The sequence below is a fragment of the Daucus carota genome, chromosome 6 (assembly GCF_001625215.2).
Source record: "Daucus carota subsp. sativus chromosome 6, DH1 v3.0, whole genome shotgun sequence".
Lineage (NCBI taxonomy): Eukaryota > Viridiplantae > Streptophyta > Magnoliopsida > Apiales > Apiaceae > Daucus > Daucus carota.
The window spans coordinates 6,792,955-6,807,869 of NC_030386.2; the positions used below are offsets into that span (position 1 = coordinate 6,792,955).

General features: G+C 35.8%; 2 protein-coding genes across 2 annotated transcripts; both read right to left on the bottom strand.

Moving 5' to 3' along the window:
* Positions 1 to 310: 310 nt before the first annotated feature.
* Positions 311 to 3,751, bottom strand: LOC108225688 (uncharacterized). The gene has a single exon (XM_017400617.1). The coding sequence runs from the start codon at positions 3,749 to 3,751 to the stop codon at positions 311 to 313; it is 3,441 nt and encodes a 1,146-aa protein (XP_017256106.1).
* A 1,990-nt stretch (positions 3,752 to 5,741) lies between these two features.
* On the bottom strand, positions 5,742 to 14,273 carry LOC108227424 (alkaline/neutral invertase E, chloroplastic). Its single transcript, XM_017402553.2, has 7 exons — positions 14,114 to 14,273; positions 12,647 to 13,365; positions 10,391 to 10,556; positions 10,085 to 10,296; positions 7,199 to 7,692; positions 7,057 to 7,105; positions 5,742 to 6,327 (listed from the first exon to the last, which is right to left on the bottom strand). Exons 2-7 carry the CDS (start codon positions 13,313 to 13,315, stop codon positions 6,001 to 6,003), a joined length of 1,917 nt encoding a protein of 638 aa, XP_017258042.1. The 5' UTR covers positions 13,316 to 13,365; positions 14,114 to 14,273; the 3' UTR covers positions 5,742 to 6,000.
* Positions 14,274 to 14,915: the final 642 nt, after the last annotated feature.

Genomic DNA, 14,915 nt, shown 5'->3' on the forward strand with positions numbered 1-14,915 from the left:
ACAGGGGACAATCAACATTATCCAGCACTTTAACCAATCGGAAAAACTAATTTCTTAAAATGATGTTGCGTCTTTACTAGCGGTTACGTTTGTTGTAAACGTATAAACTACAGTATAGGTGCAAACAGAATGTGTACACAAATAAATTATACAAAATAATACAAGCCTGCCAAATAATAAAAGTCGTTGGATTGGTTTTGGATTAACGGTCCAGATGGGAGGACTCCAATACTCCAACTAAACCTGGTCTCCAAGGAACTTATGCCTTCCAATATATTTTTTTTTTTTTTGACAGAAAGCAGGTTTTATTTCAAGCTTCTTGCTCGATACAATGCTTCACTCTGGCTGGAACAGACCTCCAGTCAAAGGTACGATCAGGATACATATGAGACACATGTGCTAACTCGTGTGCCGACATATTCGCAGACCGTTTGATAAAATACAACTTAACGTTGTTATAATTTCGAAGAAACTCCCTACAATCTTCTACCACTTTACCTAGCCGAGATCTCATGGGGACTGAGCTCCGTATAAATTGAATTGCTACCTGACAGTCCGACTCCACTATAGCTGCATACCACTCCATATCTTTAGCCCAGCTTAACGCCTCTTTAATGGCCATTGCCTCTGCTAACGTTGGATTCAGTACCTCTGCTTCGGTTTTTGACTTGGCGAAGAGTAAGTGACCATTGTGATTTCTGGCAATAAGACCCATGCCTGAAATTCCATGGCTCTCAAAAATCGCTGCATCAACTGTAATCTTTACTTCATTTAAGTGTGGCTTTACCCAGCAAACCGCACCATCACCTGCGATTGAAGGTGTTAGAGATGCGCCAAAATTTCTACTCTGAGCATTTACCCACTGTGAAAGATATTCCCAAGCCTTTGCAACAATCCTCATCACTGGCCCTCGCTTATCGTTCCAGACAAAATCGTTTCTTGCCCTCCAAATCGACCAACAGAGTGAGATGGTCTTTGCTTTATATTCCTTCGATTTTCCATGTAAATTCAGATCTAGCCAGTTTGGAAATTCCATAGTTTCCTCTGTGTTAATCCCTGGATCAAAAATCTTCCAACATGCAGTAGCTACTTTACACTGAACTAAAGCATGAAAAATTGTCTCAATTCCATCATTGCAAACAGGACACTTACTACTGATATTTACACGTTTTGATTGCAATTGAACCAATGTAGGTAAGCAATACGTACCAGCTCGCCAAATCAAGTTCACCACCTGGGGAGGGGCTTTAATCTTCCACACCTCCTTCCATAACTTATCATGAACATCTGAGTTCCATTCTCCTTTCTGTGATTGTAACAATTTGTACGCACTCTTGACTGTATACTGCCCTGTGTGCTCTAGTTTCCAACTTAGAACATCAGCTTCTAAGTCTTGCTCAATTCTGGTGTTCAAGATGATACACTGATCTCTGCCATCAAACACATCTTCAATGATATCTGTGTCCCATTCTGTCGTTCCAATGCAAAAGAGAGAGTCAACTGTTTGAGTTACCAGGACTGGGGAGACAGTTGTGACATATGGATTCTCTTTACTGTTTAACCAAGGCTGATTTAAAATCTGAATGTCCTTTCCATTGCCTATTCTCCAAGCAGCTCCGTCTGAGATTACTTTCCTAGCTTCAAGAATGCTTCGCCAAATAAAACTGGGGCTACCACCCAATTTAGCTTCCATGAAACCATTGGCAGGATAATATTTAGCTTTATACACTCGGGCCACCAAGCTTTCTGGATTTGTTACAAGACGCCAACATTGCTTCCCAAGCATTGCTAAATTGAAATCACGAAGATATCGAAACCCCAAACCACCAGCCTGCTTGTGTCTCGCCATTCTATCCCATGACATCCAGTTAATTTTTGAGCTTTGTTGATTCGAAGAACTCCAGAAAAACTTTGCCATACTCTTCTCAATATCTCGTGTGAGCTCTAATGGAAGGAGAAAAACATTCATTGCGTATGAGGGAAGGACCTGTGCCACCATCTTAATCAAAATTTCTTTTGCAGGTCTCGACATATTCTTTTCATTCCAATTCTGAATGCTATTCAACACCTTGTTCTTAAGATACCCGAAAACAGCAGACTTGTTTCTTCCCAGCATATTAGGTAATCCCAAATATTTGGAGGACTCATCAGCTTCTTTGATTTGCAGCTCCCGACAGACTAGCTCTTTGTTATACCCGATTACATTGGCACTGAAGAAAACTGTTGACTTGTTGGTATTAATCTGCTGACCTGAAGCTTTTTCATATGTTGACAGAAGTTCTTTTATTTTGCTTGCTTCATTCAACTCAGCTTTACAGAAAAGATAGCTGTCATCCGCGAAAAGCATGTGACTGATTACAGGAGCTCGCTTGCATATTTTCACACCTTGGATCCACTTGCTCGTCTCATAATGCTTGATTAATGCTGTTAAGCCTTCTGCACAAATGATAAAGAGATAGGGGGACAACGGATCCCCTTGTCGCAGTCCCCTACTTGGAATAATTGGACCCATTTCGAAATCACCATGAATGATATTATACTCTACTGTGGATACGCACCGGAGAATTAAATGAGTCCATCTGTCACTGAAACCCATAGCAGATAAAATATCACTCAGAAACTTCCACTCTATACGATCATACGCCTTTGACATATCTAGTTTAAGAGCCATGAAACCGTCTTTCCCAAATTTCTTGCGCTTCAAATAATGCATGATTTCGAAAGAAACCATGATGTTATCAGAAATTAAGCGCCCTGGCAAGAATGCACTTTGTGTATCCGAGATAACAGAATCCAACACCTTTTTCAGTCGATTAGCAATCACCTTGGTAACTATTCTCATAAGCACATTACATAAGGCAATGGGGCGAAGCTCTGTGAGCAAGGTCGGATGTTTCTTTTTGGGGATAAGCACGATATTGGTGTCATTCATATGATTCGGCAAAACTCCGGTCTCAAAAAATTGTCTTGTCACATTTACTACATCATTTCCCACAAGTAGCCAATTCTTCTGAAAGAAAGCCGGGGTCATGCCATCTGGCCCCGGGGCTTTGTCAGGGTGCATGTTGAAAGCTGCTACTTTAACTTCCTCTTCTGTGACAGGTACAAGTAAGTCTCTGTTCTGTTGATCAGAAATAGACCTAGTGATGCAGCTTAATACCTCTTCTGTATGCGTTTGGTTCGCTGTGAATAATAGCTGAAAGTAATTTTTAATTAACTCTGATAATCCATTTTGCCAGTCAACCCAAGTCCCATGCTCATTTTTCAGCCTTTGGATGTGATTATTGCGTTTTCTCCTGCTACACGAAGCATGAAAATATTTAGTGTTCTTGTTACCTGCTTGTAACCACATTTGCTTGGACCTTTGTTTCCAGAAAATTTCCTTCTGGTCTAACACCAAATGCAGCTGATTTTTTGCATCATTATAAGCTGTGATTGAGTGAGCATCTCGTTTACCTCTCAGCAAACTCAGAGTTTTTTTACATTCCTTAATTCTTTTACTGAAACAGCCCGTAATCTCACGACCCCAAACCTCCAAATTATCAGCACAATATTTGATCTTCTGCATGACGTCACCATTGTTTTCTTCTGCCCAACCATCCTTAATAATCTGGAAACACATGGGTTCAGTAAGCCATGCGTTTTCGAAGCGAAAATGGCGTTTTTTATTTCCTCTTGTCTGCTGTTCTGGAATTAGTAGAAGAGGACTATGATCAGATGGGGAACCTTCAAGGTTGTAGACTTTCGCCATATGAAATCTGTCAAGCCACAAAGTGTTAGCCAGCACTCTATCCAATCGAATTTCTATCCAGTGATCAGTATTTCTGCCTCTTTCCCACGTGAATTGATGCCCAATAATGTCTAAATCATATAGGTCTGTATCATGTAAACACTCATTGAATCCCTCTATTAGGTGATTAGGATACAACGACCCACCCTTTTTGTCTAACTGTGACTTTACATTGTTAAAATCTCCTATCAGGCACCATGGGAGATTAGCATCTCGAGAGAGATTTCTCAATAAATCCCAAGTTTTGTGATAAACTTATATTTGTTGAAATGGAGTTTAGGATCGGGGTGGATTCGTCCCAGATTTCGGATTCTGAAATTAGAAACATGGGTTGTGCTCCTCGAAGGCCGATACTAAAATGACATAATAGTTGTCGATTTTGGCACAAAATAAAAATTTATCATATAAATATTTGTTTTGGAAAAATTTATCGAAGATTTTCTGGGATTTTTAATAAAATTAGAGTGTAATCGGCAAACGGATGAATTTTTTTAAGAATTAATCAAAAATTAATTAATAATTTATATTAATAAATCGGAGATTTTCAGAACATCAAGTTGAGCTTATAAAGGGGCCTTTTGGGTTAGCTTAAAATAAGCGCTTCTTACTTAAAATAAATAAGAGTAGAAGTTAGAAACAAGTTAAAACTTATAAGTGATTAAAGTATTTGGTAAATAAGTGAAAATCCTGAAACAAAAGTTAGCATTCCTAACTTTTTATAAACGGTCTTTCTAATGTGTGCCCAAGGGCACACAATAAGCACTAACTCTCATAAAAATGGCTTGTTTTGATTGGTGGAATTAATGTGAATGCAGGGGGCCATTATCATTTATTACCCATCCACCAATCAAAAACTAGTATTTTTATGGGAGTTAGTGACTATTGTGTGCCCATGGGCACACCATAGAAAATTCGTTTTATAAATAATTCTTGACTTTTACACAAATAATACCAAATAAGCACTTCTAACTTATAAACCTGGAAGCTGGCTTTTAAGTCAGTTGCCAAACTGCCCCATAATACTAAAATTATTTTTGTTAAAAAAATAACGTTCAATGTGTAGCACAGGTTGAGAAAGGAATTATTTTTAACACCAATAAAGTCATCTCTAAATCTTAAATGACTGATATCCATTCTCCGACTTTCTTTCCATATAATTTTAACCAATATATTAATTACATACAAGTTACAGTTAACCAATACAAATTTTTTAAAATAAAACATAACTAATATTTCAAATATTATGGATTTAGTTATTCTTTCGAATTCTTATACTTATAAATGAAAAAGAGAACTAATTTTCCAAAATATATTGCAATATATAAATTAATCAGTTTTATATTATTTAAGATTCTATCAAATTCTTGCGCGATTTTTATCCCCGTTCGAACGGCAACGGGGATCAAAAAGCACATTAATACTAGATAGGTGTTGGTACAAATTCAGAAATCATGATGAAACTGAATCCAAATTATTCAGATTTTTGGTTTGAAATTGGGAGAAAAAAATTGCATTATATGATGTTTGAACCGATAATCGATTTTTATGTAATATTTATTTGAAAAGTAAATATAATTTTCTATTTTTTATTTAACATAATAAGGGGATATTTTATAGTTGATCAAATCTAGAGTATTAAAAAATAATATTTGTTTTAAAAAAAATTATATTTATGTTTATGTAATAAAATTGTGTAAATGATGACAAAATAATATATAATTGAATTTATATATTAAATAATTATTTTTATTTAAAAAAAAACATTCGGTGCGTAGCACGGGTAAAACGCTAGTGTTATATATCGTTTGTCCCGTTCTAAGAATATGTGAGGTAGATAATAATAATATGTTAACAATTACATATTTCAAGTTTAAATAATTTTTCATCTATTGAAATTAAAATCAAATATGACGCTACCAAGCACAAAAAAAAAATATTCAAGCACAAATAATTGCAATATTTGACCATTTTCCCAAAAATTATTGAACATCCGCTAGTGTATTAACACAGCTTGCAACTAAAAATGTGTTGCAAGAACTGGGATAAAATAATACTATAACTGAAGTTGTTTGGGGGTAAATGAACTTCTTTGGCAAAAAAAATATTATCCCTGAGAGTCGACCTGTACATATGATGCTTAAAAATATATAAATTTTTTACTTTCACACAGAAGGCATGATCCTTCAGACATCACTGATGATGAGATATGCTCATATAATGTAGCTCTTTTTTGCTCCCATCCGAGAACGTTTTCTTCTTGGGTTAGCGCTAAGCATGCAAGAAAAGGCATTTACCAGCTCAGTATCTTCTATGTTCACAAGAATGTTTGCCGACTCTGGTTTAGCAAGGAGAAGTTTCGCCACAAGATATCCTGCGATTGACCAAGTCTGAAAGAGGCGTGCCTGTTTACCAATAAATCTTCCTCGCTTGGTGTCATAATATTCTGGCCACTTGTCTCTAGATAAGCGCCGTTCAGCAATCTTCACCGCATTTTCAGCAATTCCAGGCCTATTCATCTTTATGCATGCTACCGTGAGCTGTAAATGGAAGAACATATTATGCATATATATGTTTCTAACAAACAAAAAGAATGTGAAACTAACCAGTGACGACAGAACACATGTTTCTCTTGATATTTGATAAAAATGCAACTGGATTCAAAGTTGAGGTTATATGGAAGTGCTCACTTACATGTGGACCTAAAAGTTTATTGGCATAATAGATAATATTCAAAAAATAAGCTCTCAAGACTCAAATGGTGCACAACACACCGGTCTTGGTAGGTTGTTTGGACCAGACCTAGTTATTGTTGTCAGTCTTCCATCCTTCATATTCCCTATAAAAACGGTTCTGTTTAGGACTGAAAACCCCTGGACTGGATATATTTATTGGCTTCTGTCAAAAATATTCAAAATACGGTGCAACCTCGTTTGCAAATCTTGCAACCCAGAAAGCAACCGCTTTCAACCAAACTTGTAACCTCATATGCAACTTTGACTGTATTTTCGAAAATAAGTTAAAAGACATGGGTATTTTTGCAAAATTCCCTTTATTTTATTCCTCCCTTTTACCATAATAAATACTCCCTCGGTCCCTCTCATAATAAATGCAAATACTAAAGTTTGTTATATACCTATTAGTAATATATAGTTATGACGATACAACTGTGTCATACACGATTCTTTCAAGTTGAAATGGAATCCTAAAAGAAGACTTTAAATAACAAATTAAAATCAATGACCTGTGAACAATAATCATAAACTGACCTGCCAGAGCAAAGTTGGCCAGGAGCCCCCGTTATGATAAGACCAAGGCCTGCATCCAAAAAGAAAACAGGTTAAGTGGCAATGCAAAGGACCATAAAGGGAATGATAATAACTTACTGCTATCAAGAGACAAGTGCAATACGTATTCTTGGGATCACTGCCAGTAACAATTCGCCATTCTTCACCCTCAAGAGCAGGATAACATATCTTCAGTGGCATATCAGCTACTAATTCTGCCCATTTGGCTTCTATAAGATCCAATATAGCATGTGACTGTTCGTTTGTGGCAAGACTGCTAATTATTGACCACAAATTTCCAAGGGAAAAGAAGCGAAAGTCCATGTGAGCCGGCTGCAGGTTTCCGATCAAATAGCCTCCTTTATTGGGCATCCACTCGACCAACCACGGAGGAATCTGATCAGGGTAAATATTGAATTTGTTGACTGCATCATATGAATACTCTTCAGTCTTGTAACGGTAGATTTCATTTAGCTTTTTCATATCAGTCCAATAATACTCCCTGATATGGAATGGTAACGCAACTAAACGATTGTTAAGTGCTGTTATGAGGTCAGTTGATCCATCCTCGGGAGCAAGCATCTCACGTGCAGAAAGCAAAGCCGAGTAGAATAGTGCCTGTAGAATTGGACAGTGTAACTTTAGCATTGATATAAGAATTTATGTCCGATAAACAATAAAAGAATAATGGAAACCATTATTGTAGGATGACAACAACAGAACAGTTGGTAAAAGGGCACATTCAACCTCAAGCTACTAAGTGTGATCCACTACTTTAACTATGTCCTTCATCTTCCATCCTATTTAAAGTAATAATTGGGACACATTAGAGGTACATTTTATTATACTCTCATATTTTTTCTTCTTCTTTTTTCATTATGTTTTTCAGTTTACAACACATTTCTACAGTTCATTTGACTATTTGAGGACAGAGAAAGCGTATCCTCAAGAAAATAGTCATACAGAAGGACCCAATAGGCAAACGATTTTATAGCTGCGACCTATCTATTAATTCTAGTGACGAAAATAGAGATTATTAATATATAAGTGTCGATGAAGGAATCTGATTATCAGAAAGTTCAAGGTTACTGGCCTGAATCAAGATTCAAGGTGTTGGTTTGTTGGCGGAGAATCCATCTAAGGGTGATGATTTTATGTAAATTGGTAGCAAAGATCAAAGAGATTGTAGGTTGCTTCCAATGCTTTCAACTTCCTGATCTCTTTAATGTGCTTATGTACCCCATATATATAGAAAACAAGCCAACTCCTAAACCTACTAGAGTTAAGTTTCTTGCAGAACCTATGCCTGAGGAGGTGACCCAAGGGCAGGGGAACCTTTTAGAATACCTTAAAAAAGTGGCTCCAATATGTTTGGAGAGAGAACCCATCACCCTAGGGCCCCGTCATAAAACACATTATCTCACTCCGACCAGCAACTTCACTGACCCCTAAGGTAACACTAATCACTCCTACCATATCTCACTCCAACCTAGCAACTTCACTGATACAGAATTACCCCTAAGGTAACACTAATCATACCTTTAAAGGAGACGTATGGTATGGCGGGGACCTCCGCTTACCTCTTCATTTGTCTCTTCGCAGTTCTATCTTAAATATGTTATGAGTTAAAAACTTTCACATGCCATTTTAGACCAGTGTATATATATGCATATTTTCAGACCAGTTTTTATGTCAGGTTTGCTCTACATTCCTCTTCTTTTTTTATCCTTATTTTGTTTTGAGAATGAAATCGCCATGTCCTGTTATCTGTGACTTGTGCTTGTACTATGTTATTTTTGCAGGTGAGGTTTCTTTCTGAAGCAGACCCAGTTCATTGATCTTGCAGTAGAAAAGGGGTCTAATGATGAAACAGCAGATCAGGAGCCCTCACTTTCTTCTTCAGAAGGCCAGAACTGGCCCATATTGTCAAGTACATCAGGAAATAGTAGAGCCTATATATCCCCAGTCAAATTTTGGATATAATATGATGTAAAGTTGCATAAGGGCGCACGGCACGCCCTGCAAGGTAAAGGTCCGCTGTTTCAAGATAGGGCAAGGCAAGGCAGGGGCACTTTCCGAGACCTCATATTTTGAGGGAATGTGCCTTCCTTCAAAGGATGGCACACAACTTCCTTATAGATCCCTATCCAACTATATTCACGAGCTCCTCTTTCCATAAATATCTATGGCCAAATTTTGGGCATAACAATAAGAACTTATTTGATGACATTACATATAGAAAACTTGATTTTTTTTTAATGAGTATAATCCTCATTGCATAGGTCATCTCATTGTTTGCATCCATTGTTTCTTCTTTTTTTGAGAAAAGAAACGACAGAGCAATACGAAAGAGCAATTGTATTGACATTTAAGCATAAATCTGAATTTCATTTCGTTGCCGGAATCTGGTTATAGTTTAGGGAAAAATGACCAACATACCAACAAAAAATACTCCCTCCGTGCCGGTTTTCTGGTCCCAAAGAACATATCCACATTAAGTTAATATGATAAATTATATGTTACATTAAAAAAAATATAATTTTTTTGTTAACATATGACATATTGTTATGATTGAATAATTGGTAGATTTTGATTAATGATCAAGAAAAACGGGACGGAGGGATTAACATCCGAGGAGCCAAAATGGCCCACAACTTAGGCACTCGCATAACGCCAGTAAAAGTGTGTTGTACTCTTGCGGTAACACTTGACTAATCTTAGAGCCCACAAAATGATACTCATTCAACATTTTTTAGTGCAATGCATCCCTAAATGCATTACACCGATAAATATAATTTTAGGTGTAACGCATTCCCCAAATGCATTACAGTTGCTATCAGTACATAAAATTTAAATAAAAACAATTTTGGTTGCTTTTCTAGCAACTTGTTCTTAAATATGCATTGCGCATGTAGCAAAAACAAATGCACTGTCCGGGTTGCATTTCTCATTTTTAATAAAAAATAAAGTCCATTCCTGTTAGAGATATAATTTCAGAGAAAAAGACTACCTGGATTTCCAATGGATGGCCATGAATTCCCATACGGCGATCTATCATACAAGAACCATCTGTCACCAATAAAGTAGGAAACATATCAAAACCATCAGCAAGACATAACTTCAGAATCATTTTGATTCCAGTTTGAACGTCAACCCTTTCCTGCACAGAACGATCCCCGGAACATTTTCCATATGCACGTAACAATATAATCCACCACAATCCTGTAGCACAATTCCTCTAAAGTCAGTATTCGAAATCATAAATAAATAGACCCACAGATTAAAGTATTTTTAACGAAGTAAGAAGTTAAACTACCAGAATCGACTGGTGCAACGCGACCGATTGCTGCCTCCCCAAAGTCTGGATCCAAAACATCTTCTGTTGCTGAATCATCACCCTCAAGCGGAACTGTGCGCACCTTAAAGCTAGCAGGCATCAACCCTTGCCCCGGACTATGGCAATCCATTGTTTTTTCCCAACTCTGGTAAAAAGTAACTTAATAAATGGAAAACAGTCGAGATCCAAGTGGAACACAATGATAAATTTCAAAAAATAAGCATAAAAGTGCTTCTAAGCTAAAAGAGAGGTTCATGTAAGTATCTATATTTTAGGAACAAACTTGGCTGAGAATGATGATATACATTACAGCAGATATGCCAAAACATCAGATTATTTGTTGCAAGTAAAAATTGCAAAATGAAATAACTCATGATAAGCCGATTGAGGTTTAAATATACTAGAGACGCAATTAGACAAAGCTGAGGCATTTACCTAGCACTTGAGTATCTCCAATTAAAAAAATATAACTAACGAAACGTTTCAATACATTTGATTCCATCGATTGAACTTTATTAGCAGATCTTGATGCTGAACACATAAAAGTCTCAATTTAATAAGCCCTACTTGACTATGCCTATAAGCAGGATTAACAACATGATGAAATGTTTAACTGAAGATAATGTGGCTAGAAGCAAACTGCGAAAAATATTACAGCTGCCAGCTGGTAATGCATGATTCATCACAAAAAAAGAATTTCAAAACATGTTACACACCGAGTGAGTATCAACAATTTTGGATTGATCAACCCTGATAGCTCAGGTATCATTAATAAAGGGTAATTCTGCGCATAAAGCACAATGTACATTCTACATCATCCAACTCGCCATCTTAACTTTTTATGTCAACTTACAAAAGTGCCACTTTTTCAATAATAAGACAGTTGGAACTTTCTCTTGGTTATAGTTCCACTTATTATTTGGCCAACTGATCAAAATGTTAAGCCACCAAATTTCCTTTTCTTGCACCATCAACTACCGAGAACCGGTAAGTGTATTACTACTCCATTTCAAAACTTTTCCCTTTATATTTTATTTATAAGGTGAAGACATCTTCATGACACATTCCGACGTAACCGATGGATTGCCCACTCGTTTCAAGTGTCCTTTATCTTAAATTTATACATGTTGTTCTTGTCTTCCATTTAAAATGTATGATAGAAATTTTTTTTCTCATGTCCCAATGCTAAAGCAGATCCCTACTGGTAACATTGTAAACTTATACAAAATTTTCTTATCTTTTATTTCCTTTTGAGATTAATTAAAACTGGTAAAGAGAGGGTATGAAATTATGAATAAAGTAGGATCGATAGAAGACAGAGCTGTAGAGTTTCGACTTTGGCTGATTGGAGATTAAGAAGGGTAATTAACATTGATTATAGCAGATGGGTGCTGGTATTGAGGGATTCATATTCACTCTCTTTGTCATATATCACCAGACTTTCTATATTCCCTGTCAGTCAAACATTAACTAACTGTATTTATAACCCTAAATCTGAAGAACCAGCCTTTTTCCCTCTTATTGAATCAAAATTAAGTAACAGGATTCCTAACAGATTAACCGAATACAATTCAACAACAACAAAAAAAAAAAAAAGATTAGCAAGTCTATTGCTGAATGCTGACAATGTAAACCATATCTTAGTTTAGTGGTAAAGTTAAATTAAAATCTCATATTCATTACTGTTGAAAATGTATATTAAAGCTGCTGATCAGGAGTGACGTGGTACTAATATGGCTGTCACGTAACCAGCTGAAGTAGTCAAATAAAAGTCTGTAGAACTTACTAGTCAATAACAGTCCTTCATGGCAGGACATCAGTTGGTTATATATAGATATTTAGATAAGTCAGATTAGTTTAAATTTGAACCAGGATATGTGCTAATTATGCTATATCTAAATTTAAACAAAGTCTTATAAACAAAATTCAACTGAATGAATAAAAACATACTAGTTTTCTTATAATTCTAATATCTTAGTACTCTTTTTGAAAGCTGTTTATTAACCCTGCAACTAACAATCACAAGGTGACAAGAGATGATAACTTGTTAAGAAATGGAGCCAACATTACATTTAGAAGAGAAGCCACTTAATCCTAAATAAGAGGACGACTTATTTAAATCATATCTTGAGAATTTATCATGGAAAACGGAGGAACCTAACAGCTAATCGCAGAACTTCAGGCATGTGACTAAAATGTTGCCAGTTAAACTACATTTAAGCATTAAAATATTACCTGCAACTGAAGTGTGTGAAGGATGAAGCTCCGTACAATATCATACTCTCCTTTCAGAAGGAAAGCAAGCCCAGAAGGGACGAAGTCCCGTATGAAAACCTGATCATAGTTGGATATACTGGAATCATTTGGATCATTAGCAGCAATTGTTCCAATAGGATTGCCACAATAATATACCATTGACGCTCGTAACAAGTCCCATGCTTCATCCTCAAAAGAATCACCGACCCCATTCAATTTACTATTAATTGCCCCAGGTGTCCCTAAATCAATATTGGAAAAGACAGCACCATTTTCATTTTTCAACTGTTGAGCCAATTCAAATTTCGAGATATCTGAATCCATTGCTATGCCATTAATCCATGTTCTATTCTCCTCTTCATTAGCCGCCGCACTAACACTTTCTGACCGTCCACATTTGCAAGTCAGATTTTCCAAACTATATGGTCGTTTCTTCTTATAAGTCATCCCATCAACACGAAGATCCGCAATGATTCTATTAAAATTTTGAGGACTAGATCTTCCGGACTGTGAATACCTACACCCTCTTCCTCTTCTGTACTTGTCTGACAGGAACATGGTTGAATTTTCATAGCACAAATTCCAATGGTAAAAGTTGGTTCCTGGCGCAGAAAGAACTTGAAGAAATGCTTCTGGAGTACAACCCATGATAGTGTACAGATAGAGTTCCCGAGTTTTCTGACGTGAAATTTGTACCTCTGCAAAATTGGTAATTAGGAACTTAGGATCAGCATAATAATAAGAGAATCTTTAGACTATAGTTTGTCTGGAAGGTGCAAACTCACTCAGCCATATAATGTAGATAGGATAATTTAGAAAGACAACAAAGTATAGAAGAAATCATTCAAGCAAACACTAATCAACTGAAATTCATTGAACGTCCAAGTACGAAATCATAATCCTGTTTACTCATAATTTTGGATGCAAGCGAACAGATGAGTCATTAGGATTTAGGGATAGCCTAGTGGCAACCGCCATCCCCGCAACATAACTCCTTCCCCTGTGACAAAATCATGGGTCTAAATCCTCATTCCCCATCCACTAGTACTCTAAATAAACTTTGTAACCTACCCACAAAAGAAAAAGAACCCCTGTACTATCCAAACTTGATAAAAAAATATATATACATTAAATAACTTCACAAACCACCACTTCTGATCAACCAAACAATTCATTAATAAAACACTTGTAAAAAAAAAATTGACCTTCACATACAAATTCATGTCAATCTTCAAAAGTTATACCTTAAACATAATTTTAGTAACACAAAATGCTTAAAGATTAAAACTTTACACATTCACTTTACAAATATTCATCATATCAATAATTTTATTAAGAAACCACACAAAAATAGGTCTCACCAAATCCAGAATGATAGTAAAACCTTGAATCTAATTAATGATGTATATAGCTGAAACGGTTAAAAACAATAAAGGGTTTACTTACAAATCAATTACTTGGGATGAGACCTGAGATGATGTTTTGATTTAATTGATTGAATTTGATTCTGGAGTTGGTTCACTCCATTTATTACACGGAAATGAAATGGACCAATAACTTTACATGTGCTATATTTATCTATTTGTGTATGTGTATGTATGGATCAGGGATACTCGTGTACAATCAGGGGTCCTAAAAATATTTCACTGATTTTGGCTAACGTGTCTAGCTTGGTGGGTTAGCACTTAGCGGGTCGCTTTATTCGGATTATAAATCAGTCCCGATATTTAAAACTCGAATTTGAATTAAAAAATAATCTGATATTATAAATTTTATTTTTTAGTCGAGTAGTTTATGATCTATATAATTTTGAGACAAATGTGATTCATTATAATTAAATAATATTTTTTATTCTATTCTATAATCACATTTTGTCCGAAATAAACATAATATTACAAAATGATCATTATGAACTTAATAAATATTATTAAGTATATACGAAAATACTTAATGCATGATCGCGGTGACTAAATCATATTTTGTAAAAATTTAAACTTAAATTAAATATTAAAATTTATAAAAAGAAGATTATTTATGTATAGATCTAATTAGGGCTGAGCCAAAACCGAACCGGAACCGAAAAACCGAACCGAACCGTGAAAATTCGGTCCGGTTCGGTTCTAATTTTTTAGAAATTCGGTTCTTTTGGTTTTTCGGTCCGGACCGAATTAAATGTCGGGTCCGTTTCAAAAAATTTCGGTTTCGGACCGAATAGACCGAATTATTTATGTTAATAATTTAATATATT